Source organism: Podarcis pityusensis (genome assembly GCF_964106645.2).
Source record: "Podarcis pityusensis genome assembly, chromosome: 8".
Lineage (NCBI taxonomy): Eukaryota > Metazoa > Chordata > Lepidosauria > Squamata > Lacertidae > Podarcis > Podarcis pityusensis.
Genome location: NC_138033.1, coordinates 24992362 through 25017779, shown reverse-complemented (window position 1 = coordinate 25017779; position 25418 = coordinate 24992362). Strand labels below are relative to the sequence as shown.

General features: G+C 44.9%; 1 protein-coding gene across 1 annotated transcript in view; it reads left to right on the top strand.

Annotated features, from left to right (window-relative positions):
- Positions 1-1245: 1245 nt before the first annotated feature.
- WDTC1 (WD and tetratricopeptide repeats 1) overlaps positions 1246-25418 on the top strand; it is a 36255-nt gene continuing 12082 nt past the window's right edge. The window contains exons 1-7 of the mRNA XM_081015740.1: positions 1246-1505; positions 6799-6947; positions 8975-9058; positions 10715-10761; positions 20714-20825; positions 23485-23672; positions 24198-24380. Coding sequence (XP_080871866.1) covers positions 6819-6947; positions 8975-9058; positions 10715-10761; positions 20714-20825; positions 23485-23672; positions 24198-24380 — 743 coding nt within the window. The 5' untranslated portion in view covers positions 1246-1505; positions 6799-6818. The remainder of the gene's footprint in view (positions 1506-6798; positions 6948-8974; positions 9059-10714; positions 10762-20713; positions 20826-23484; positions 23673-24197; positions 24381-25418) is intronic.

Sequence of the window (25418 nt, the reverse complement as noted above, 5' to 3'; positions counted from 1 at the left end):
TCTTTAAAAAGACTTGGTACACATTATAATTTATGTTGTGAATGTATGTTGATGCAAGATTTTTGGGATTTAATTTTGATAAAAATGATACATATTACTGAAGAAACTATTGTTTGCTGTCCAAGATTAATGTTACTGATTTTTTATGAGGCAAACGTAGATATGTCAAAATAACTAGTTTTGGATATTATTTTGGCAGCTTGAATAGTAATACAAGCCTCAAATGTTATATTGGATAATTAGTAACACTCATTCTACAATATAGCTACAGTGGAGAAAATTTTGCATTATTTGATATTTTGACAGGGATTAGAATCTCCAGATTTTTTTTATGATTTGGCATTCCTTCATTACATATACAGCAGAAGCATCATTTTCAAGACAAGCCCTGCCACAAGAAGGGCAAATCTGGAACTATACTTGGCAATCAAATAACACTAATATTCTTTCATGTGAAAACAACTTTTATTGTCACTTTTTTCTTGCATGACATGGACGTTATGTAACTGTACTTATTCTATGTCCCTATTTTATCGTTTTGCTTTCAACCTTTTAAATTTTCATCTGTTGCTACTATTGTTCTCTCTCTTATAAAAGGAAATTTTAAAAAAATTAAAGCAAAAAAAGGCAATTCCTACGACTTTTTTTTTTTTAAAAAAAGCATTTCCGGCGGACACCTACAATTTCCTAGTGAACACTACGGTTCTAAACTTTCACACTGCCGTCCGACGCATGTCTACTCAAAAGTAAACACAACAGAGTTCAACAGAACTTACTCCTAGGTAACCATGCATAGCACTACAAGCAAAAGCAAGAGAAAAGAAAAATTAGTCGCGAAGCTCCCCCAGGCGGCTTTCATAGAGAAGGCGGGTTTCTGCCCTGAAGAATACCTCCTCCTCCCGCTTTCCGCTGGCCTAGGAAGGAGAGCCCATTTCCCTCTTTCGCAAACTTCAACTCCCAGCATCCCCTTCTGCCCCTGGTACGCCGGCCCCTCCCTTTACGTTACTCTAAGTGCGCAGATTGGCCCGAGCCTCCAACCAGTCAGCGGCCTCCCTTTTGGTCATTACGGCCGTCACTCCCAGCACGGCCAATTGGACGTTTAACGTCAAGGGAGGACGCGCTATTCCCGAAGCGCCCTTACGCCGCTCGCGCCGCGGAGGGGCCGGCGCGGGGATAGGGGTTGGTGGCGCAGTTAGCGTCGCGCAGGCGCTCTGCGGTCCGAGTCGGAGAAAGGGGAGGGGGGCGGTGGGAGAAGGAGGTGGCGTTAGCTGGAGCCCCAGACAGCTGGAGGGGATAAACAGAGGAGGGGGCCGCGGAGGGCTCGGGTCCCAGCCAGGCCGGGGCTGCGAAGCCTGGCGAGCGGCTCAGGCTGCCACCCAGCCACTCACCTCCCGGAGGGGCCCCTGCCCTGGCTCGGGCTTCGGGCCGCCCCCCTGCATGGAAGTTCAGGGGCTTCGTCCACTGGCTGCTGCGGCTGCTGAGCCTGCCCTGAGGAGGCCTGACAGGTAACTCCCGTGACCCTCCCTCCTTCCCTCCCCGTGAGAGATATCGGCTCCCCCCTCCCCACTTTTTTTCCTCCAAAGGTAGATTCCCCCCTCCAAGTGACACACGATCCGCCCCCTGCACTTCCTTGATTCCGTAATAACCCCATAGTCTGTTTCAACAAACCCCCCCCCCCACGTTTCCTCCCCTCTCCCCACGTGAATTTACAGGGGCACAAAATGGACCGCAGCATTTTGGGTTTCGAATAAGCATGTAGCTCCTCTGGCTGCTTTTGCAACCTCCCACTGTGTTCAAGAGAAGTTGGTGCACAGCTCACTCCAGGTTTCTTTCCCCCCACCTCCTTGAGGTTTCTCTCTGTCTCTCTCTTCCTAGCAAATTCCAGGGTTAGTCTTTCACACAGCAACGAACTCCCTCTTCCCCTTCGTAAAGAGATGGTGTGCTTTGTGGCCCCAGCAGATTCACTGTGGCGGAAGCTTTTAAGGAAGGTAGGAAGTTGCCTTCATGCAGAGTCCATCTAGCTCAGTATTATCTATGCTGACTGGCAGTGGCTCTCCAGGGTTTCGAATGGGTCTTTCCTGGCCCTCTGTGGACATGCTGCATATTGTGAGCCGAGGACCTTCAAGGAACATAGGAAGCTGCATTATACTGAATCAGTCTAATGATCTATCTATCTCAGTGTCCACCCCTTATCAGCAGCAGCTCGCCAGGATTTCAGTTAGGGCTTTCTTCCAAGCCTACCTGGAGATGCTGGGGGTTCTGCAGGAAAGGGTGTGCTCTGCCAGGGAGCTATCACCCAAATTTTAATAGAGTAAGGCCCAGTTTGTTAGCAGAAATAATAAGTTCATTAAAGCTTCTGCCACACTATGAGGTATTGCAAGACTTTAATAGGTAATGTGTTGAGGCAAACATCTCAGATCGGTTAGCATAGAACAACTGTCCCTACCTTGACCATAGAATAGTTATTTCTCTTGCTGTCCTTGGAACACATTATTTTAATACTGTGCCAGCTGTAAAAGTGATAAAGGTCTGGCAATATTTGTATGTGTTCAGCATTGTGATTGTGAGCAGGAAGGAGGTTTGGAAAAAGAGCAATCTGTGTGCTCTATGTGGACACAGACACACAAACACCAGCCCTCCTCTCATTGGTAGTATTGCCTGTCTTTGTATCTTATGTTTACTGCCTTGCTACTGTTTCTTTCCTGTCTTGCCTCTTCTGTCAGAAAATTGTCCTTCCTAAATTTGATAAGTAAGTTCTTAAATTCTACAGTAGTTTTAATATTATTCATAGTTGTAACCCCAACAGTTGTGAACCCTTGGTTGTTCCCATCCCATTTTTTTATGCATGGGGAAGTGAGGTATAAGTGAATGTTGTGCTGAGGGCCTCCTTGCATTTTCTTAGCTGTGGAGGAAATGTGTGCTAACTGCTAACTTCTGACTTCGAAATACCTTTCCTTGATGCCCATTTCCCTGCTGCCTGGCCAATGATATCTTGCACCCTGCATCCCCTTCCTAAAGCATGCTCCTTAACTACCATTTTAGTGCATAATTTTAAACTGGGTTGGTTTTTGTTGTCAATTGGTATCCAAAGTAGGTTTATTTCGCTCATGCAATTCTGGGCTTTTGAAAATCTCTGTGCCCTGCTTTCTGCTGTGAGTGTGGGCATTTGTACAAAGCAGAGTGCAGTATTTCTTTTTATTGACATGTTTCCATGTAGACCTCATGGGGGGAATTAAACCTGTGCTTGCTTTTTATTGTAATGGCAAACATTAAAAAAATAGGTATGAAATCATGTCACACATGTGCCTCTGACAGCATCAGAAAAGAGGTAGAACAAGCTCAAACATTAACCTGTAAAGCCAATCTAGATTAAATGTTTTATGTGTTAAATGAGTGTATCTAGCAAGTGTGAGGCTTAATGGCCAACCTGTGCTAAAGGAAGTTGGGAAACATCATTTGGCTCAATACTGGCTGACAGCCTATATGGGAATGTGTTCAACTACTGGTGGATGAATCGCATGACTGAATATGAAGATGGAAAAGTGCTTATAGGCATCATCTTGTTGTGAATGCAGATCTTCAGCATGCCTGTGATAAGTTATATTAGAAGATCCATAGAGCTCACTACAGCACAAGTATAGTTGCCAATCATACTTGGCTTGGTGGTATGATTGACAGATTTATTTTACTATTTGGAGTATGTTTATTCCATCTTTTGGGGTCAAAAACTCTTCAAAGGTAGTTCATGTTTAGAAGCATAACAGTGATTTAAAACATAAAGGGTAGCCATCTAACATGTTACATAAAGAAATTAGTGCCAGTTAAATTGTGAATTGGCAGCCTTGTTTAGTTAAAAATAGATAGAAATTATCAAGGCCTTAAGAATAATTTAAAAACAGCCAGAGAAGGAGCCAATCATACATCCATTGGAAGGAATTCCCCAGTGACAGGGCCACTACTGAAAAGTCTCTGTATCTTGTGACAACCAACCAAATTGATGTGAAGAGTGGGCCTATAAGCAGTTATCACCACACTGCAGACAATTGAGGAGGATTAGTGACAGTATAAGTGGAGGAACAGGACTGTAGACACAGCAATTGCATTCTGTCCTACTTGCAGCCTGATTCCATACAGGCTATTCAGGCGTACCAGTAAATTCTGCTCTGTTCAGTGAGATGTGCTCCCAAGTCAGTGTGTGTAGGATTGTAGCCTTTTAAAGGGACAGGCAGCATTTTAATGTGGCAGTGAAGCAATCCTAGTCAGGCATCCAGTTCCCCATGCCACATGCTCAGTCTGTTTCAGGAAACACATCTGCATGGACTGAGAAGAAAGCCTCCAAAAGTGAGTTGACCCTTTACTTCCCCTTCTCATGTCATTGGAGCACTGTGTCTTGGCCAATTATCTTTCTTCTCCCTTTCAAAAGTGAGAGCTCCTTTGGGCTATTAGGCTTCTTTTGAGTGGTTAGCATAGTTTCTTGCTGCAGAGGCTGACAGCCAGACATAATTATATCAGTATGGGACAGAATGGCTGTCAAGTTCTGTCCCCTGTCACCAAGCCTGCCATGCGTTTCTCTGAGGCTGGACTCCATTGAGCACGGATTGCAATGCTGGCTGAATCCCATCCTGAAGAGGCATCCAAGTCTTCAACTGTTCCTCTGTGGAGAGATGGTGTCCTAGCTTCTTCATTCCTTTCTACCATTAAACAAGCCCCTTGGGGTTTCTGTGCATGATCAGTTCTCTTGAGTGAGCACTGCAGCTTGTTTGTTTGCATGCATGATGCATGGCACAGCCAAAGCTCAAGTGCACTTTTACAAAAATGAGGAAAAGCCTATCTTGATATAGGCTGTTTTTCCTTGCTTCAGTGGTCGGTTGCATTGCTCGCATTCCTTCCTACAGTTTTGCCTCACGCTAACAGATTATAGGTAGTGGAATTGAGTGAGGATCACAATTCACAGCAAGTATGTAGCTAGCTGGTCAAGATAAGTGATGACTAATACGCAGGGATATATATAAAGTTAGTGGGGTGGGGGAACAAAATTTATTGAATTAGAAATTTTATCTTTATTAAATTTATATCCGGTTCTTCCCAAAGGAACCCAGCACAGCAAACACATCAGTGAAAAAGCAATACGATTAAAAATGAACATTTAAGCATGTAAAAAGATCTAAAATCAATCAAACATTTATAAACAATTACAGTGGTACCTCGGGTTACAGGCACTTCAGGTTATAGACGTTTCAGGTTACAGACTCCGCTAACCCAGAAATAGTACCTCGGGTTAAGAACTTTGCTTCAGGATGAGAACAGAAATCGCGGTGGCGGCAGCAGCAGGAGGCCCCATTAGCTAAAGTGGTGCTTCAGGTTAAGAACAGTTTCAGGTTAAGAACAGACCTCCAGAATGAATTAAGTTCTTAATCCGAGGTATCACTGTAAACATCTAGAAACAGTTTAAAACAATCCTTATCCTCTTGGCTAATAATTTCAAGGTTGCCAGGAACGGTTTCTTTCAGCTATCAAATGCCTGGGTAAACAGGAATGCTTTTAAATTTCCTCCTGAAACTAAGCAGTGAGGGATGCAGACCTCACCAGACCTCCCATAAATGGGTTTATGCCACGCAGGTAACAACAGGGCCTCCCCTGCCAGTCATAGGGCCTGAGATGGTTAATCCAAAAATCTCCAAGCCTTCCACACAAAATACTAAAGTAATTATCAGTAATATACAGATAAAACCAGCAGGATTTAAAAACCATTTTACGCACCTGACTTATGTCCAGATAGGTTTTCTGTACTAAAAAAAAATTTAAAAAAATGGTTGGTATCTAGAACAGCATGATTAAGGTGCCTGTCTATTATTAATAGTCGGGGTGTTCCAAAGCGTAGGTGCTGTCATGCTGAAAGATCGACTCATGGATGTGGAGCAAATGTTATATAGCACTTGTAAAACTTACACAGATAGAAGTGACACATATGGGGCAAGGCACATATGGGGCAATCCCTCAAGTCAACTGGCCTCAAGCTGTTATGGGCATTATATACTAATAGTAAAACCTTGAACTGGGTGCAGTAGCAAATTGGTAGCCAGTGCAGATCTTTGAGCCGAGGTGTAAAATGCTAACAGGATCCCACTTGGTGGACCAACCACAAGGGAAGCCTCACATAGAGTTCATTGCAGTAATCCAGTCTTGAAGTTTCAATTGCCTGGACTACCTCAGCTGTCGCAACTATCGTAAAGCTCAAGGTTCATAGGTGGCATGCCAGTGGATGCAAGTTGCTGGGGAGCAAGAGCAGAAAGGGGATGTTGCCTTCCTGCCCTGCTTCACTAGCTTCCTGAGGCACCTGGTTGGTCACTGTGGGGGAGCAGGTTGCTTGAACTAGATGGCCTTTGGTTGGATCCAGCAGGGCTCTTCTTATCTCCAAATGTTAGTGATGGATTCAGGCGGCTGATGGGGGAAAGGGGAGATCATAGTGGTAGGGCTAAGGGGAAAGGTGGTGGGAACTAATGACCTTGCTTGAATGGGAGAAGGTGGTGTAGGACCTGAGCCACAAGGTGTTGTGATAGCCGTGTGTTTAGATGGCTTTAAAATGGGGTTAGGAAAGGCAGCAATATGGAGGTCATGTTATCAATGACTACTAGCTCTAATAGCTAAATGGAATTTTCAGGTTCAGGGTCGTCTTCCAAATGCCATTTGCTGAGGGCGGTGAATCAAAGCAGGAGAGGACCATAGCCATCACATCATGATTTTCTGTATAAATAATAAAAAAATCTTCTCTTCCCCACCCCCCTTATTTGACCACAGGTAATTTCAATGCCTTCTGTATGGACACGAACTCTACTGGAATGCTCGGATGCACAGCAACACCTCCACTAGCTTGCTTTCGTCAGCCCTATTGTGAGAAGATGGCAAAAGCAAACATAACTAGAGACCTCATCCACAGGCAGCTCAAGGTACCTCTTGCGCTAAAGGGAGGGAGGAAGATAATGAATTTGAAAGGCAGTTGGAGTAGTTTGGTGTGGTCTCAGAAAACATACTTTTAATGTTTTAAGCTCAGATCAGATGTCATGGCCAAACCATGGTTTGGCTGTCAGTGCTGCTGGCTCTAGGTTCTTTTGAGGGGGGTAGAAGATGGGCAAAATTCCCTCTGAAGGCTTTCCTTGCTGAGTGGCTGTAGCACCTCTGCCCTGCCACTGCCCAGTCACTTGCCTTCACCCTCAGGACACAGTAGGCACAACTGCCCAGAGAGAGAGTGTGTTTGTGCTCTGTCTTATCACTCTCATTGCTGCTAGCCCACTTGGAGAAGGCAATGAACAGGTATATATGTATTTTACTTCATAGCCCAACTGTCATCTGTACAGATAAGCAGGTGGAATACAAAACAAATAAAACAACCAGATGCACAACAATAAAATACAATTTGAAACAGACAAAGGCAACCAAAAAACAACCATTCACTTAAAATGTCTCGGGAAAATAACCTGACATCAGAATGATGACAGCTGTACTTGTGAGAAGAGGGCATTCTGCAATTAGGGCACCACCACAGAAGGCTCATTTATCTAATTTATTTTGCATTATTGTATGTTGCTTTTTGTCAAATATGCACAAGGTGGCTTACATCAAAACAAATATTTATTTATTAAAATTTATATACTGATTGGTTGCAAGACAGACAAACTCTCAAACCTCTTATATCTGTAGGACTTACAAAAGCAGTCAAAGTGCAATTAAAAATGATAACAAGCAATATTAAATGCAAACAGTAGAAGCTGCCGGGTGGTGGGGGGGGGGACACTTGAAATTAAACTAAACATGACCTCTGAAAGTTTCCGGAGAACAAAGAAGTCTTCACTATGTGCCAGAATCCCATCAGTCATGGCCACCCATGCGTCTCACATTGTTAAATATGGAGCTTCCCCGGTTGTGAAACAAGGAGAAGAACCTCTTCAGAAGATCTCAAAGCAACAGCAAGGAGAAGAAGCAAGGGGCTTCCCATCATTTCACAGCTCGGCTGCCACCTCTCCTTCACAGCCACCCTCCATACCCTGGATTGTGGGGGCACTTGGAAAAGGGCCTCCATGGATTATCGTAACACTGTGCCTTCTGTTGGAATGTGTCAGGGCTGCCTCAGGTCTCAGCTCACAAAAGACCAACGCCAATCTCTTCTTATATACAAAAGTGTTTATTGCAATTCATTGTTTGCTTCATATCCGAGGCGCGCAGCCCCACGTCTGTACGCTTAGACCGTTGAAGTCCCCTCTGAGTCAGTCCCTCCCCTGCACCAGTTTAAGAGCCTTGCGCTGCTCCACCTCTTTCTCTCTTTCCTTTTCCTCAAGGTCTTCCTGCCCGCTGGGGTTTCGCCCCTCCTGGATTCCCCTGACGCGCTATCCCCCGACTGCTCTTCCCCCCTCCTGCGGGCTTTAGGACCTGGCCCTTCCTCCGGGCTCCCTGTACTTCCGTGCGCCTCTACATTTGAACTTGGCGCGCGCGCCCAACCTCTAACTTTCCTTTTGACAGTTACACTACTCCCTTCACTACTCCCCTCCCCTTCCGGGAGGGTGGCTTGCTCCGACCGACCTCCCTTCTCTGCTGCCGGAGCTGCTTCCCCTGATACACTGGAACCTCCACCCCCTTCGCTGCACTCTGGCGGGGAGGCTGGTCCTGACGCCCAGCTGCCACTTTGGGATCCCCCGCTGGCCCCCTGTTCCTGACACGTCCCCCCTGGGGCTCCCCTGGCCTTGACCACTGGCGCCCCCTTCTGGGAATCCTCTGATTCGCTGGAAAGACTCATGGAATCTCTTGAGTCATTGTCATCCTCTTCCTCGCTGTCCTGGGATTCATCCCCATCGCTCTCCATCTCCTCCCTACCCTGTGCCTCTGTCCCTGAACCCCTGACAGAATGGTATAGAGTTAGATTTAAGAGCTCACATATTGATTCCTGACATAGTAAGGCATGATATCCATTTGCTCTTTATAGGAGAAGGGTGCCCTCAGCTTTGAACGACACTATCATGTCACTGACCCCTTCATCCAGCGCCTGGGCTTGGAGGCAGAGCTGCAGGTAAGTTGCAAGTGCTGGAGGAACTGAAGTACAGCTCCTCCCCTTACAATGACAGCTGCTGAATGCTAACGAAAATCCAGTTTCCCCCTCAAGGATTGGTGTGCCTCTTCTGACACGTTTTGCATTTATTTAACATTTTGTGTTGGCGAAGAACCACATGAATTTGTGTTGGCAAAGAACCACCTTCAAGTGCCACCGTTTTTAATCTCTTTCAGGGATTGGGAATCTGTTGTCCTCCAGGTTTTGTTGGACTCCAGCTGCTGCCATCCCTGACCATTGCTCATGCTGTCTGGGATGATGGGAGCTGGAGCCCAAGAGTGCTTGGAGAGGTGGTCCATCCTTAGTCTACTTGGATTTCCCCCTTCCAAGAGCTAGGTCTTTGCCTAAAAGAATTGAGCACCTACCTATGTGTTTGTGATATGCAAATCTCAGCTAGATCTAAAGCATCAGTATCCTGTGAGTATCAGCCAAGCAGTCTAATCCTATGTGAGGTTACCTAGTTGTAAGGCTCAGTTCATTAGAAAGTGACATTATGAACCTACTTCCCTCAAATGTCCATGATTCATGGCTGTTTTTTTAAGGTAAAAAGACCACATGGCCACCTTGTCTCTTATCCTCCTTATTTTATTGAACTAAGGCTTTTTAAACAGGAGCATGGGCTTTTGCAGACAGCAAGTTCCTTGGCAGGAGGTGGCAATTCAGTAGCCGCCCCACACTGGTTGGCGCCAGATAACTTGTCGGAACTTGATATATCTGTATCACAACCCAATTTCAGTCATGTTGAATCCCTAAAATATCAGAGGTGGACATGATTTTTAAAGGGCATTGAGACTAGTCAGAGGGTGTTGTTGAGCCTACCCCCTGCCCAGTATACTTCCCTGTCTGAAACCTCCTTCCTAGCTGCCTTTCTTCTGGTGGGGCTGCGTTGGGAAGAAGACCTTTCATAGGACAAGGAGAGTTCGGCACCCTTTCCTTTCTATCGGAAATCATAGAATCATAGAACTGTGGAGTTGCAAGGGTCATCTAGTCCAACCCCCTGTAATGCAGGAATCTCAGCTAAAGCATCCATGACAGTTGGCCAAATGTTCTTTACATTGCTCCTTCATTTTATAAGGATTCAGCAGTGGCTGTGCTGACACATGGGCTGTCTGTTGTCACCTCTAGCATTGAGTCTCAGTTGCTCTAGACTAGAGCAGTCTTCTCCAACCTCCAATTATTGTTGAACTCCAACTCACCACCAGCCCCAGCTAGCATGGCCAGCGATAAAGGGTTAGTGAAATGGGGCTTGAGGATTCCTTTCTCTCTCCTCTCTTGGGAGTTATAGTCCAACAAGATCTGGAGGGTGCCAGAGGTTCCAAGAAAGATCTTCTGGAGTTAGTGGGGGCTGCTTTGCATTTCCTGCAACTTACTCTTGTTAGTCATGGTGTGGGAAGATTGTTTTCATGAAGTATGTGCAAGCAAGCACATTATGAGTAGGAAAGGGAGTGACAAGGGACAACTCACACTATACATCCAAATGAGGGTCTGAGAACTTAAAACTACAAGTGGAATTGGACATGTCCGAATAGTGTGATATTTTATTTTATCCCCATCTTGGAATTCTGTAAAATCTCAAATTTGTATAACACTTTGCATTACCTTGTATAACTCTTTCAGGGTCATACTGGCTGTGTCAACTGCCTTGAATGGAATGAAAAGGGAAAGTAAGTATGTCTTAAAATTTAAAGGATGACTGTAGCATGTATCCAGTGGAGGGAACTCTGTAAAATGTGATGAGCAACTGAGTTTACGATGGGGCCACTTTCCATTTTGCTCTCTTGCTTAGCCAAATGGTGCCTTTGCTATAGTCTTCCCACTTCCAGCAGCAATTTTTCATTCGTTTTTAAAGTGTAGATCAAGCACATTCATGCTGTGGCTAGCAGCTGTCAAACTGAGAAGCCATTGCCTTTATGCCCTCCTTGTGAGCTTCTGAAGACATCTGGTTGGCTGCTATTTTTTTTTAAAAAAAATATTTTATTAAGGATTTTCTTGTTTTACAGAAGTAAGTGTAATGCCTCATATTTCCCCCCCCCCCCATGTAACATTTTTACAAATCCGTTTCATTTGTTGAGGCATTAGGGGGAGAAGAAAAAAAGGAAAAAAGAAAGGGGGGTGGAGAGAGGGAAGATGGATGGGGGTGGAGTCGGGTGGCGGTGTTTCTATTATGTTTAATGTATGTAGAGTTTGGTGTCAGCGTTGCTTGTGTTGTTCACTTGTGTTCCTTTGGTGGTGAGAGAGGTTGGGGTTGGCCTAGGGTGTGATTGTTTGCTTGTGATTGGCTGTGGTGATCTTTGTTTTCGTGTGTGAGTGAGGTGGGTGTGTGTTTTGGATCAGGTTAGCCATATTGATTTGTATGCTGTTGGTGGATTATTGTCATTGTCCTGTTGGGCTGTGTATGTGATAAAGGGGAGCCATACCGGGGTGAAGGTGTCTTCTTCTGTTTGTCCCCGTGTCAGTTTCAGTTTATTAGTTAATTTTTCTAGTAGGGCTGTTTCCCCTACTATTTGGTACCATTGGTCCATGTTTACTCCTGACAGGTCTCTCCAGTGTCTGGTTATGGTGTTTCTGGCTGCTGAAAGTAGGTGGGTTATGAGTACTTTGTGGTGTAAATGGGCATTGTTGTCTTGGAATATGTTTAGTAGGGCCAATTCTGGGGTGATGTCTATTACTTGCTTAGTTATTTTACATATTTCTTGTATGGCTGTTGTCCAGAATAGTTGGGTTTTGGGACACTCCCACCACATGTGGAGGTATGTGCCTGTGGAGGTGCACCCTCTCCAGCATTTTGGTGAGGTTCCTCGGTGTATTAGCGCTAGTTTCCTTGGTGTTAGGTACCACCTGTAGGTGAGTTTCAGTGTGAGTTCTTTTCTTTTTGTTGATATGGATTTAAAGGGGGGTTTAGACCACATTCTGGTCCATTGAGTGGGGTTAATCTCATAGCCTATGTCATTTTCCCATTGTTTTTTGATTGCATCTAAGGGATTTGCGGGATTTTGGAGTAGTATTTTGTATATTGCGGATACCGTCCCTTTACCGTTTCCCTTTGTTGTTAGGAGGAGGTTTTCGAAGGTTGTCAGGGGCCTAGTTGCTGCTGATTTTACTGTTGGGTTGTTTAAGAGGGCATGTAGTTGGTGTTGTGTTAACCAGGGCATTTGGGTGTCTTCTAGTTTGTCTTGTATTTCTTGTGTTGACAAGGGTTTGTTATTTTTATAAAAGTCTATTAGGCAATATAAGCCTTTGGTTTGCCAGGTTTTTATCTGGAGGTTTTGTGCTGCATGGTGGAATAATGGGTGGTACGCCAGGGGGATTAGTGGGGATGGGGTTGGGGATAGTTTGCCTATTTGTGTTTTCCATGCTTTGAGCATGGTCTGTGTGTACCTGTTAAGTGTTGTGGGAATTTTCTTTAGTTTGTTTGGGAGGAGTGGGTATGTTGTGGTGCAGGTATTTTCAATTGTGTCCCTCTCTAGGTGTACCCATTGTTTTGTCTCATCTTCTAGTATATATGGGATTATATGGCGTATTTGGTTGGCATTGTAATATGCTTCTATGTTGGGGATTCCCCGTCCTCCTTCTGAGGTGGGGAGGTGCAGGTATTTGAGGCTTATTCTTGGTTTTTTATGTGAGAAGATGAAAGAGTGTAGTTTTCTCTGCCAACTGCAAAGTTGGGTTGAGGGGATCCAGATTGGGAGGGTTTGGAATAGGTAGGTTAGTTTTGGGAGTGTGATCATTTTGATCATGGCTATTTTGTCTGAGAGAGTGAAATTCATGTTGTTCCATCTCTTTAGGTCTTTGTTAATTTGTCGCCACAGGGGCTTGTAGTTCTGGAGGTACAATTTATTGAGGTTTCTGGTTATTTGTACCCCTAGGTATCTGAACTTGGTGTGGCAAAGTTTTATTTTGGTGACCTTCGTGAGTTCTTTTTGGGTGTGAGGAGGGGTGTTGAAGCACATAGCTTCTGACTTTGTAAAATTTACCTGTAGGCCCGACACCATTGCAAATGTGTTGAGTTCTCTGATTAGGGAGGTTGCTGTGCTTATGGGGTCTGGTGTTGTGACCATTAGGTCATCTGCAAAGAGCCCTAATTTATAGGTTCTGCCTTTTATTTCCACTCCCTTGATGTCTGTGGCTGCTCGGATGCGGATTGCTAAGGGTTCCAGAGCCAGGATAAATAAGAAGGGAGACAGTGGGCATCCTTGTTTTGTGCCTCTTTGGATAGCTATAGTATTAGAATCCATATTGTTAGTTCTGCATTTTGCTTGGGAGTATATTTGTTTGAGGATTTGTAGGAAGTTGGGGCCAAATTTCATGTTAGTTACTACTGCTAATATGTATTTCCACTCTAAGCAATCAAAGGCTTTGAGGATGTCTAGGGACATAATTGTCAATGGGAGTTTGGTTGCCTTGCTGTGTTCGATCAGGTTCAGTAGTTTCCTGATGGGGTCTGTTATATTGCGGCCAGGGACAAAGCCAGTCTGGTCTGGGGCTATTAACTTGTGTAGGAAGTTTTTTAGGCGGTTGGCCAAGATTGATGTGAATATCTTGTAGTCTTGGTTTATTAATGAGATTGGGCGGTATGATTCTACTTTGAGGCTGTCTTTTAGTGGTTTTGTGATGGAGACTATTTTGGAGTGGGTCCAGGTTTTGGGGATGGGGGCCCCTTTTATGATGTCATTGAATAGGCGGGTCATGTAGGGCATCAAGGATTCTTTGAATTTCCTATAGAATTCTGCTGTGAAGCCGTCTGGGCCTGGGGCTTTGTGTGGTTTCAGGTTTTTGAGGACCGCATCTATTTCCTCTGGGGTGATAGGGCTGTCCATGAATTCCTGTTCCTCATCAGTTAGTGTAGGCATGGATAGTCCTGCTAGAAATTTTCTGATTTCCTTCTCTGGTGGGTTATGGGAGGTGTATAGGTTGGAGTAGAATTCTGCAAATTCTGAGGTTATTTCTTCGGGGGAGAATGTTATGTTGCCGTCTTTTTTGGTGATGCAGTGTATTCTTGTTTTGAGTGCTTTTTTCCTACATCTATTTGCTAGTAATCTGGAGTTTTTCCCTCCATATTCGTAGAAACGTTGTTTAGAGTATAGAATGTTGATCATTGTTTTGTTAATTTCTAGGGAGTCTAGTTCTCTCCTTTTTTGTTCTATAAGTTTGAGGAGTTTTTTAGATCCTGTTTGTTTGTAGCGTGATGAGAGGGCTGTGATGTCTTGTTCTATTTTGCTAATTTTTGAGGAGGTTTGTTTTTTAAGGAATGTTTTCTCTTTTATGCAAGCTCCTCTGGTGACTGCTTTTATTGCGTCCCATAGGAGGGGGGTTGTTATATTGTTTACATCGTTTTCCTTGAAGTAGTTTTGGAGGGTTTTTGTGAGACACTCTAATTTGTTTGTTTGTAGTTAGGATGGGACTGAAGGACCATGATGGGGTGGTTTGTGTTCCTTCTCCTATTTTAACGATGACTTCTACTGGGGCGTGATCTGTGATTTTAATGTTACCTATGTTTGTTGATTCCACTGAGGGGATCAGACCCTGTGTGAGTAGAATGCTGTCCAGTCTGGACACTGTATCATGGCGTCCCGATTGGAATGTATGGCTGATGTCTCCCGGGTTTTGCTCACCCCAAATGTCATAGAGAGCCCTGTTTTTTAGCATTTTTAGTAACTTGTAAGGGTTCCTAGTTGTTGGGGGTTTCCTTCGGAGGAAGGTTGCCCATGGGGTTGTAGGGTGGATATCTTTCAGGTATATACCTTTCATATTTAGATTGAGGTCCCCTCCTAGGATTGCTTCCCCTTCAGAGAAGGAGAGGAATTTGTTTAGTGTCTTCTGGAAGAATTCTAATTGTTTCGTGTTTGGGGCATATATGGAGCCGATTGTCAGTTTGATTTTGCCATCTAGTGTCCCTTTAGCGAAAATGAATCTGCCTTTTTTGTCCTTGAGGACTGTTGTGGCAGTGAAGTTCAGGTCTCTACTGAGTATTATGGCTACACCATGAGCTTTCCCTGAGCCTCGTGCGACCCACTGTTGACTGAAGCGGGGGTCGCTCAGGAGTTTGCTGCCTTTGGGTGGGTTGTGTATTTCTTGTAGGAAGGTGATGTGTGGTTTCATGTTGTTTATGTATGAGGTGATGCGTTTTCTTTTGATGGGGTTTCCCAGCCCCCTCACGTTTAATGTAATTGCTTTTAGGTTAGCCATCTTGCTTATCTATTATGTGGGGCGATTCCCTGCCAACCCATTTGGGTTGTCTTGTATCTCTCTCTCCGTGTTGTTTAAAGTACCAGTGGGGTTGTGCTGACCTAGGGTGTGGTGGGTGGGGGGCTAGTGGGATTAGAGTGAGGTTTGGGTTAAAGAGTAGGGGGTAAGTTGTAGGGAGTTTCCTATATGTAGTCATATAGGTGTTTGTTTGGGGTATTTTGGGCCATCTGGCATTTAGCCGGTTGGTCCTAGGTCTCAGCTGGTGTGGAAGGCCGTGTTCAAGGACAGGCCATCCCCCCTGTTGTTTGCGATAGGGGGTGATCAGCGAGACAGTGTGAAGTGACTTTGTAACGTCACTGTCAGGTATAAGGTTCATAAGCAATGTTGCCAATGTTATGAGCAACATTGTTGGTGTGTTGGGGTGGGGATGTGGGTGCTGGTACGCTCTGGTGCCACCATAGTGCTGGTTGGGTATCAGATTTTAGCCTGATTGTGGGTTGTGTTATTAAGGTTGGAGGAGTTTTTTTTCTTAGTATGGAGTATGGGGATGTTGAAGGTGTGGGTGATGGGGAATGTGGTTGAGGTCGTCTGGACTGGTGTTGGGGTGGGGATTTCTGTGGGGGTGCGGGGCTGGGGGGGGATGTTGATGGTGTTAACTAAATCTATGTTTTGGGGGGGAGAGAGGGGGAAGGGGGGGGGAATCACCAGTCCTTCAGTTTGTGGTGTTTTCCTGGTTGCTTCATTCAGCTGGGGTTGTTGTTGTTGTTGTAGGGTTGTCCATCTGCGATGAATTGGTTTGGTTAATCTTGGTCTGGTTTCTTGTGTCGTATGGCCGGCGGGACGATTCTGAGCGTGATGCTTCTCTGCATTGGTTTGCATTGTTGTGCCGCTTCTGTTCTTTCTTTTTCTTCTGTACCGTCGTCCAGTTGTTTGCTGTTGTTTCCTCCTGGTTGGGGCTGTCACTTGGTGTGTTTGTCGGTTGCCATTCCGGTGGGAGGTCGAGTTCAAGGTTCTTTAGTAGTTGCAGGGCCTCAGGTATGTTGGTAGCCATGTGTTGTGTTGTATTGGTTGTTACAATGAGGCGGAAGGGGAAGCCCCATCGGCATTTGATCCCTGCTTGTTGGAGACGCTGGGTGCATGGACGCAAGCTTTTCCTCCGGTTTAGGGTATCCTGAGATAAGTCCTGTAAGGCCAGAATGGGGATTTCTCCATATCGAAGGTTGGTTGAGTTTCTGAGGTGGTTCCATACCTCTTCCTTCTTTTTGTAGCGTGTGAAGCATACAATGATGTCTCTTGGGGGGGCACTGGGTTTTGGCATAGGTTTTAGGGCTCTGTGAGCCCTCTCCAAGTCATCTGCCTCAAGTTTCAGGCTTGGGATTGTGTTTTTCAGCCAGCGTATAATTAGGTCTGCTGGGCTTTTCTCCTCTGTTTTTTCAGGAAAGTTGCGGAAGCGGATGTTACAACGTCTATTGCGGTCTTCAAGGTCGGCTTGCTTAATTTTCATCTCTCTGTGTTCTGCTTCCATTTGGTTTACCAGTTCGTCCAGTTTCTTGTTCACCCGTGCGTTCTCCTCCCGGTATTGCTCTATTATTCTTTCTTCCATTTGGTTCTTGTTCTCTAGAGCTTCCACTTTGGAGGTTAGATTGTTGATTGGTACCTGCATGGGAGCCATTGTGGCCTTCAGTGTTTCTTCTAATCGTGCTTCTAATCTTGCTTCCATTTCCCTCAAATCTCGTTTCGTTATTGGGTGGTCATCATCTTGAAGGGGAGTTACCGTCTTAGCATTGTTTGTCATCTCCCTGGTTGGTGTCATCTCAGTCTCCCTGATGGTTTTGGTTTGAGGTTGGCTTGGCGTCCACTTGGAGTAGGGTGTGTGGTGGTTAGGAGTTGTGGCAGTGGTGATTCCTGGGTATTGTTGGGTTGCTGAGCTGATCAGGCGTTCTTGGCTGGTGGCTTTTACAGAGCGTTTGGATTAGGTGGTCATTTGTGTCACTTCTAGCCTGTGTTTTAAGAACTTCTCTAGGGTTTCTGTAGTTGCCTCAGCGGTGCTGCCAAAGCGGGGGGGGGGGGGGCAGGTAAGCAGAGATAGGTAGACTAACGGACAGACAGTTCATATAAGGGGAGGGGCGGTTAGCAGGTAGAGATGCAAAAGATTAGAGGGGTGGGGCCAGGGGAAATATGTGTTTAGGAGGGGGTTGTATATACCCAAAAGGGGTACTGGGGTCCAGTTAAGGTGGGAGTTGGGGTTGGGAGTGCGCTCAGAAACAGAGACAGACAAATAGGCTATATGTAAAGGGTGGAGGGAGAAAAAGGAAGAGGAAGAAAGAAAGAAGAAGAAGGGGGGAGACGGGGAGATTGGAGTAAAAGAGGAGAGAGAGAGAGAGAGAGAGAGAGAGAGAGAGAGAGTTGAAAGAGAGAGGAGAGATGGTACAGTAATATCAGCGGTCATAGATTGCAGCAATAGTTTTAGCTATAGTATGAGGGGGGCAATGTATGATACGATGATATGAATGTGTGTATGTGTTTCCTTTAGGAGAAGGGGGGGATGGAGAAAGGGAGGAGGGAGAGAGACGGAGAGGAGGAGGGGGAAGGATGGGAAAAGGAAGGAGAAGAAAAGAGAGGGGGAGAGAGGGGAGGGGGGAGGGAGAGTGAACTGTGGCAATGGTATGGGGGAAAGTCTTATTTTAAAAGAGGGGGTGGGGGTGAAAGGGCTCCCCCCTCAAAAACAAACTGACAAACAGGCTAAAAAGGGGGGTTGATTTTAAAAAATAAAGGGGATAGAAAACAAAGTTGGGGATGGAAAGTGAAGGGTGGGATAAAAGGAAAAAATAAGGAGGGGTGAAGAGAGAAAGAGAGGAGAGCAAAAAGGAGGAGAAAAATAAAGGGGGGGAAATTGAGGGGGAGAGGATCAATAGCAATAGCAGTGATATGGAGAATTTTTTTTGTTTTAAAAGAGAGTGATGGTCATAGCAGGGGGCGAAGGATTCCCCCCTCAAGAAGAAGCTAACAATTAGAATAGAAAGGGCTTTAAAAGGGGGGGGGCGGAATTGTGTGTGTTTTTTTTCTTAAAAAAACAAAACTATTTCCCCCTAATTATTATTATTATCCTTTGTTTGTAAAAAGTAATTAAAAATGTACGGGTAAAAGATAAAAATGAGAGATAAAGGTTTAAAAAAAAGGGGGTTTTGTTTTTATATATATATATAGATGGATAAAGTTATTTTATTTTTAAAAATGTGTAAAGTACGAAGAGGATAGGTAAAAGAGAGTGGAAAGTCTGGGGCGAAGTGGCAGTCCCAGGAAATGACCTGTGTTGTTTCAGGGCTCTTTTCTGGATACTGCCATTTTAATTCTTAAGAGGGGAGATTGAGGTGAAAATAAAATGAGGTTTAAATTGAGGGTGTGTGTGTGGAAAAGTGTGTCTTTAGATAGTGTGTAGAAAAGGTAGAAATAAAAATAAAGATTCAAATAAAGGGTGGCTGCAGCAGCAGTGGCCCCTCTTTTAAAAAGAATAGTGATAAAAGTAGGTATATGGGGGGGGGGAGGGATAAAAAAGATATATATTTTTTTTTAAAGGGGGGGAGGGAGGGGAGGAAGGGGTTAAAAAAAGGGGTTAAAAAAAAGGAAAAGGGGAAAAAAGGTAGTTTCTTCCTTTCTGTGATCTCCTTTGTTATGCGGCTTCTCTGTGTTTTCCTTGCCGCTGGAGCTCACGGTCAGGCTCAGCCACGTGTTTTCAGGCTCAGCCACGTGTTTTTTCCGGAGCCTCTTTTGCCTTCCCGTGCTCACCTACCTCTCCTCTGCTTTCCCGTTGGCAGAGATGGGGGCAGCAGCGGTAAATTTGGGGCTCATTTTTCTTTCTTTCTTTTTCTTCCTCTCTCCACCTTTCTTTCTCCCTCTTTGCGTTAGCTCCACTGTCCTCCTGGTTTTGGAGCTCCTCTCGGCTGTTGGGGGTGGTGGTCGGGTGCCTTTCCGGCTCAATCTCAGTCGTGGGGGGGGGTGTTGGCTCCTTTGATAGACGCCCGGGCACCCCTGATTCCTCTCCGCTGGCGGTGCTGGCGGCAGCAGTCCTGGGAGCCCGGGAGTCGGCCAGACAGAGCCTTTTACTCTGGCTGGCTTCAGGAGCTCTTTTCTGCTGTTGCAGCCGCCATGCTGCCTCGCCGGAACTCCCTATGGTTGGCTGCTATTTGAAATTAAATGCTGAACTGGATGAGACCTTGGCTTAATCCAGCAAGACAAATTTTACTATGTTATTTCTTGCAATACAAAGTCGTGACTTTCAGAAAGGATTAAATTGGGAGTGGAGAATCTGTAGATCTCCAGAACTGCTTTCAGAATTTTTTTTTACAATCAAGCTGTGTATAAAATTTATGATATATAAAAAATAAGATGAAATAAGCAACATACATTCCCAACTCCTATCAGCCCCAGCCAGGATGGCCAAAGGTTCAGGAGGGTGGGAATGGCAGTCCAACAACATCTTCATGCCTGGATTAAATTCTGGGAGGTGGGAGTTATGTTAACCATAACATACTGTAAGCCATATAAAGGCAGGCTGCACAGTACAACCTGGAGACTTGCTGGAATAGAACCTGTGGACCATGTTTGACATGAGATGCTGGAAGTACTTTCTTACCTGTAAGTCAAGTCCTTGTATTGTGGGGAAAGTACAGTAGGGAAGAATAGACAACTCCATTAAATGTCTATGGAAAGCTTATCTGGCCAAGGGAACAGTTTAAATCAAAAGGCATTAGTTGGAGGTATGGGGCACTTTCCACAAATTGTCAGCTGATGATTTGCCATTACAGTGGTGCCCCGCAAGACGAATGCCTCGCAAGACGGAAAACCCGCTAGACGAAAGGGTTTTCCGTTTTGGAGGTGCTTCGCAAAACGAATTTCCTATGTGCTTGCTTCGCAAGATGAAAATGTCTTGCGAGTTCCTGCGGGGGTTTTTTCCTTTCCCCCCCCTTTTTCCCAAGCCGCTAAGCCGCTTATCAGCTGATCGTTAAGCCGCTTATCAGCTGATCGTTAAGCTGCTTAACAGCTGATCGCTAAGCCACTTATCAGCTGATCCGCTAAGCCCGCTAAGCCGCTAATACTGTAGTGCTAATCCGCTAAACCGCTAATGGGCTTGCTTCGCAAGACGAAAAAACCCGCAAGACGAAGAGACTCGCGGAACGGATTCTTTTCGTCTTGCGAGGCACCACTGTATCTTGTCCTGTTTCTGTCAATTATCATGCTGATAGTGGAGTCATTTTCTTCTCCTTCTAATTCCTTGCTGTGTGCTCCACAAACCTACATAGATTCTAGAGTGTCCCAGGTTGCACTTGCACCTGAGGTCTTCCTGCAAATGAATGTGGAACAATATGGAAGATCAGAGTTGTTTTCATGGGCAGCAAAGCTCATAACACTTTGTCTCCTTTGACTTCTCAGTTTGCTGGCCTCTGGCTCTGATGACCAGCACACGATAGTGTGGGACCCGCTGCACCATAAGAAGCTCCTCTCCATGCATACAGGACATACAGCAAACATATTCTCAGTCAAGGTGAGTGGGTTTTGGACAAAGTGGTGAAAGGATGAGCAGAGGGGAAATGGTCTCTTTAAGCAGTATGCATTTACGAATGGGTCATGCAACAACATGTCACAGTGAGGAGTGTTGCTGTTCAGGATTCCAGCCATTCCATTCTATTGTCCCCTGCACTCAACATTTATGCAACATTTCTTGCCTACATTTATTCCTCAGTAGGCCAATTTTAGGGTCGCCCTGCCTCCCTTTAGGGTTTTGTTGTTGCTGTTTTGAGTTTTTGCTCTTCTGCAAACCTTGTGATTCCTCTAAGCCTTCAGTGGGGAGTCTTCAGCCATCTAGAAGTTGCTAAACTGCAGCTCCCATCAGCCCCAGCAAGCAAGGCTCAAAACCTCGTGTACTTGTCTGGCTACACAAGCAACGGCACTCGCAGTCTGAATATTTGAAACAGAGGAGAACTTGTAAATCTTCAGCATTGGGGAGCAGACTGGACACTGCTGTGACAAATCTATTGTGCAGTGTCTCAGACCCAGGGACAGCCCCAGGCATTTGGAGGCGAATAATTCAAATGATGCCTGACTGATGGTGCTGTTCCACAACTGGTGCCCATTTCAATAGCACTTGTCCCAGAGAACCTCCCAGTTGGTTGTGCCCTGTGGGTCAAATAATCTGTATTCCACTCTGCTGCCATTAATGGCACTCCAAATCCTCATGGTAGGGCTGTCTCTGCTTCAATTATTTTTACATGGCCCAGACTTGGACTGTTTTTGGATGGTCAGTGTTGTTATTTCCTCATTCCCCAGTCAGTATACCAGTGGTGTGAAATAGCTGTCATCAGCACAAACTTCTGGCATGCCTGTTATGGCCTGCATGGGTTTTCTCTCGTAGCTCATTGCATGTGCACTAGCTGCTGTGTTTATGGTGACAGACTCATGTGACTGGTTCATCCAGTCCACATTCAGCTGAGGCTAAAGAGGGGAAAGGCGGCTGCACAGATTGAAAAGTGAAGCTTGCAGTTGTGTGACTCCCTTGCTGACATCAGAATGAATGTACAGACACCAGCTCCACACAGATAATGGTAGAGGCAAGCACAAGCCCCAAGTTGTGATGTTTTTCCTGTATATGCTGAATGATGTGTGGTAGCTACAAATCTCTGGGTGAATGAGTGAATTGGGCAATGTATTGTGCATACTTATCACACTTCTCTGGGATGCTCCAGTTCAGCATAAAGCAGGATGTCATGTGCTGTGCTGTCTGAATAGGTGGATTTCCTTTGTCACCATTTTTATCTCTCAGTCTTCCATTTCTGTTCTTTTATATTTGAGCATAAGGCCACTTATAAAATTATTATAAAATTATCACTCAGTAGGGCAGACAAAATAACCCACAGTTTGACCAAAAGTAACAATCATTTATTTCATAAAATTTATATACTGCTTGATTGTTTTTTGAAAAAAAACACCACCACAAGACCCCTGAAAACAATTTGCAAAAAGAATAAAATATATGTGGTGGTTCCAGTCCACATCAGGACACTCCTTGTTGTATGCAACTAGTGGGTCCTGCATGGTGATGTACTTACTCATACGCATTTCTCAAATATATAGTGGGTGCCAGATTAGCATTGTAGCAGCTCAACACAAACAGATATGTGGTTCTTCCTTGCTGGATCAGAGTGTATCTCTAAGGCTGGACTGGGGAAGCTGTGGTCCTCTGGATGTTAAGAACATAAGAAAAGCTTGCTGGATCAGGCCAATGGCTCATCTTATCCAGCATCTGATTCTCACAGCTTTCACCCAGATGCCTGCAGGATCTGAGCACAAGAGCACCCCCCCCCCCCAATTTCCAGCAGCTGCTATTCAGAAGCATTGCTGCCTCAGACTGTGGAGGCAGAGTGTAGCCTCCATCACTTCTAGCAACCATTGACAGACTTATCCACCTTTAGCTTGAGGCCTGGGGCCAAATGAACTTCCTGCTTTCCCTGCCTCCCCAATTGGCCCTGAATTGTGAGGGGTTGAGATTTGAGATTATACCAGTCCTATCACCATGGTGTACCTGCCTTCCTGGCCATTTGCACATTGAACTTGACATGAGCATATGCACCAACACACACACAAACACACACACACACACACACGCACAAAGCCTAATGTGCTTAATTCTCCCTGCAACCCCCGTCAACACACAAGAGTGTACATGTATGTACTTTATGTGCCCTGGAAACATTTGCATGCAGGGCTTGGGTTTCCTCCTCTTGTATTTGTCCTAAAAGCACTCTTAGGAAATACTGGAAATTTCACTGGAGGTGGGCACTTATCAGTTATGGGATGTATCCAGTGTTCTTTGTCTATAAGTGTAAGTTCTTTTGCGTTAGCAGCAGAAATTCATTGCACAATAGATTGTTGTACAATAAACTGCACAAGGTTACCAGCAACCTGCTTGTGCATTACCTTGTGCAACAACATTCCCCTGGAGCAAAACACTTTGCCAGCAGAACAAGCAGACCACTAAGTGATTTTCATTTAGTGCTACATTGGATACAACCCAAAGCCAATCAAATGGGGCTGCTCAGTGGCACTATCCTAAGCAGGCAATAGGATGCCTGTTTGTTGTGAGGGGAAAGTGTTGTGGTTGTGTTGGAAGATCCATGCTTTGAAAATCTTGCTTTGTTTCTCCACAGTTCTTACCACATGCAGAGGATCGGATACTTATCACTGGGGCTGCCGATTCCAAGGTGCATGTCCACGACTTGACGGTTAAAGAAACCATCCATATGTTTGGGGATCACAAAAACAGAGTCAAGCGTATTGCCACAGCTCCCATGTGGCCCAACACCTTCTGGAGTGCGGCTGAGGATGGGCTGATTAGGTACAAGTGCTTTCTTATCTGAAGTGCAACAGCTCTTCCTACTAATGGCAGTGAATTTTGTGAGGATGCTAAGAACTCTGTGTTGGATATTACAGTACTGCAGTTCCCAGGCTTGTGTGGTGTGAGAGCCAGAACTGTTTGAAGCCAAATTCAGTATAAGGTGCAATGCTGCCTTATACTGTGTTGATCATTGGCCCATTCAGCCCTGTACTGTCTGCTCTGTCTGGCAGCAGCTCTACATAGTCTTTGACAGAGACTTCACATTGGCCTGCTACTCTAAACTTTTAACTGGAAATGCCAGAAATTGCACCTGTGACATTTTTGCATGCAAAATGTGTGTTCTGCCAGTTAGCCTTCATCGAAGAGAACCCACCTAAGCAAAACCTAGGTAGGAAGAAGTAGACCAACAAAGCATTGGTGCCTTAATTCCCCACTTTCCTTGGTGGCTAAGTGTGTGATGCCTATCAGTAGCTTCTTCTGTTCTGTATGTACCTGTTAACACTCTTTCATTTGCTCATTTTTTAGACAGTATGACCTGCGAGAGAACAGCAAACACTCAGAGGTCCTGATTGACCTGACGGAATACTGTGGACAGCTTGTGGAGGCAAAGTGTCTCACTGTCAACCCCCAGGATAATAACTACCTGGCAGTGGGAGCCAGCGGGCCTTTTGTACGGATCTATGATATACGCATGATCCACAATCACAGGTAACGGTAGCTAATTCTTGGAGCTTGGTAGGGTTTAAGTCTTCAGGCAGAAGGGAAAATAATGTAAAACCAAGAAGAAAGACTTGCACCAATTCACATGAACTGTAGAGGGGGCTGCAAACTCAGAGTTTATTACAGGTTCCTTAGCGTTAGCTGTGCTGGTTTTGTAGCAGCAAACCATCAGTCATATTGCTGTGGAACCAAGGCCAACATTTATTTTAAGCTTAGCCATAGAGTGTACTCTGCCATGAGATGGAGTGCTTGACTGCCTCACCATAAAGGTGAACATAATGCACTTTGAACATGACGGTGCATCCGGGGTCACATGAGTAATTTCTGTTGTCCAAACCTTGGAAATTGTTCAGCTGTGAGTGATATATGTGGCTGTTGTAGAGAAGTAGACTCTCGGAAAGTATTCAGGTTAGTTTATTGCAACAAAAGAGAGGGACCTGTAGCAGCTTTTAAAAGGTGGAATGATGTAGCACACAGTTTCGTTTCAGAGAGCTTGATTCTTGTACAGTATGATGTGGACAGTAAAGGTGGTGAATATATTCATTTATGTACATGCATAGAAAAACTGGGGGGGGGGGGCGGAGACCAGCTTTATAAAGTGAGATAAAGGGGTACATCTTGATCTTTGCTTTTGCTGTAATTGAAAATTCTACGCCTGAATGCCAAAGCTATCAGTAGTATGACATCATACCAAAGACTTGCAGGGAGAGCACTGGCTTGTATGTACTGGAAGCTATTAAGTCTCGTTCCTGATTGAAAGTAAATCTATGGCATTTTATTTTGTGTTAGCTACATTTGCTTGCCTTTTTCCCCCCTTCTTCTTCCCTCCACTCTCTTTTGAATTGTTCCCATAGTTGAAATCTAAATTGTGAACTCTTTGGGACAATGATTTTTCTTTGTTTTGCTGATGTTAACTTGGTAAATTGCCATGTTTATAACAGCAGGAGTCTGTAAATAAAACTTTTTTAAAATAGTCAAACTTTAACATTGTCTGTTGCACTACACATGAAGGATTATTCCTTGTGG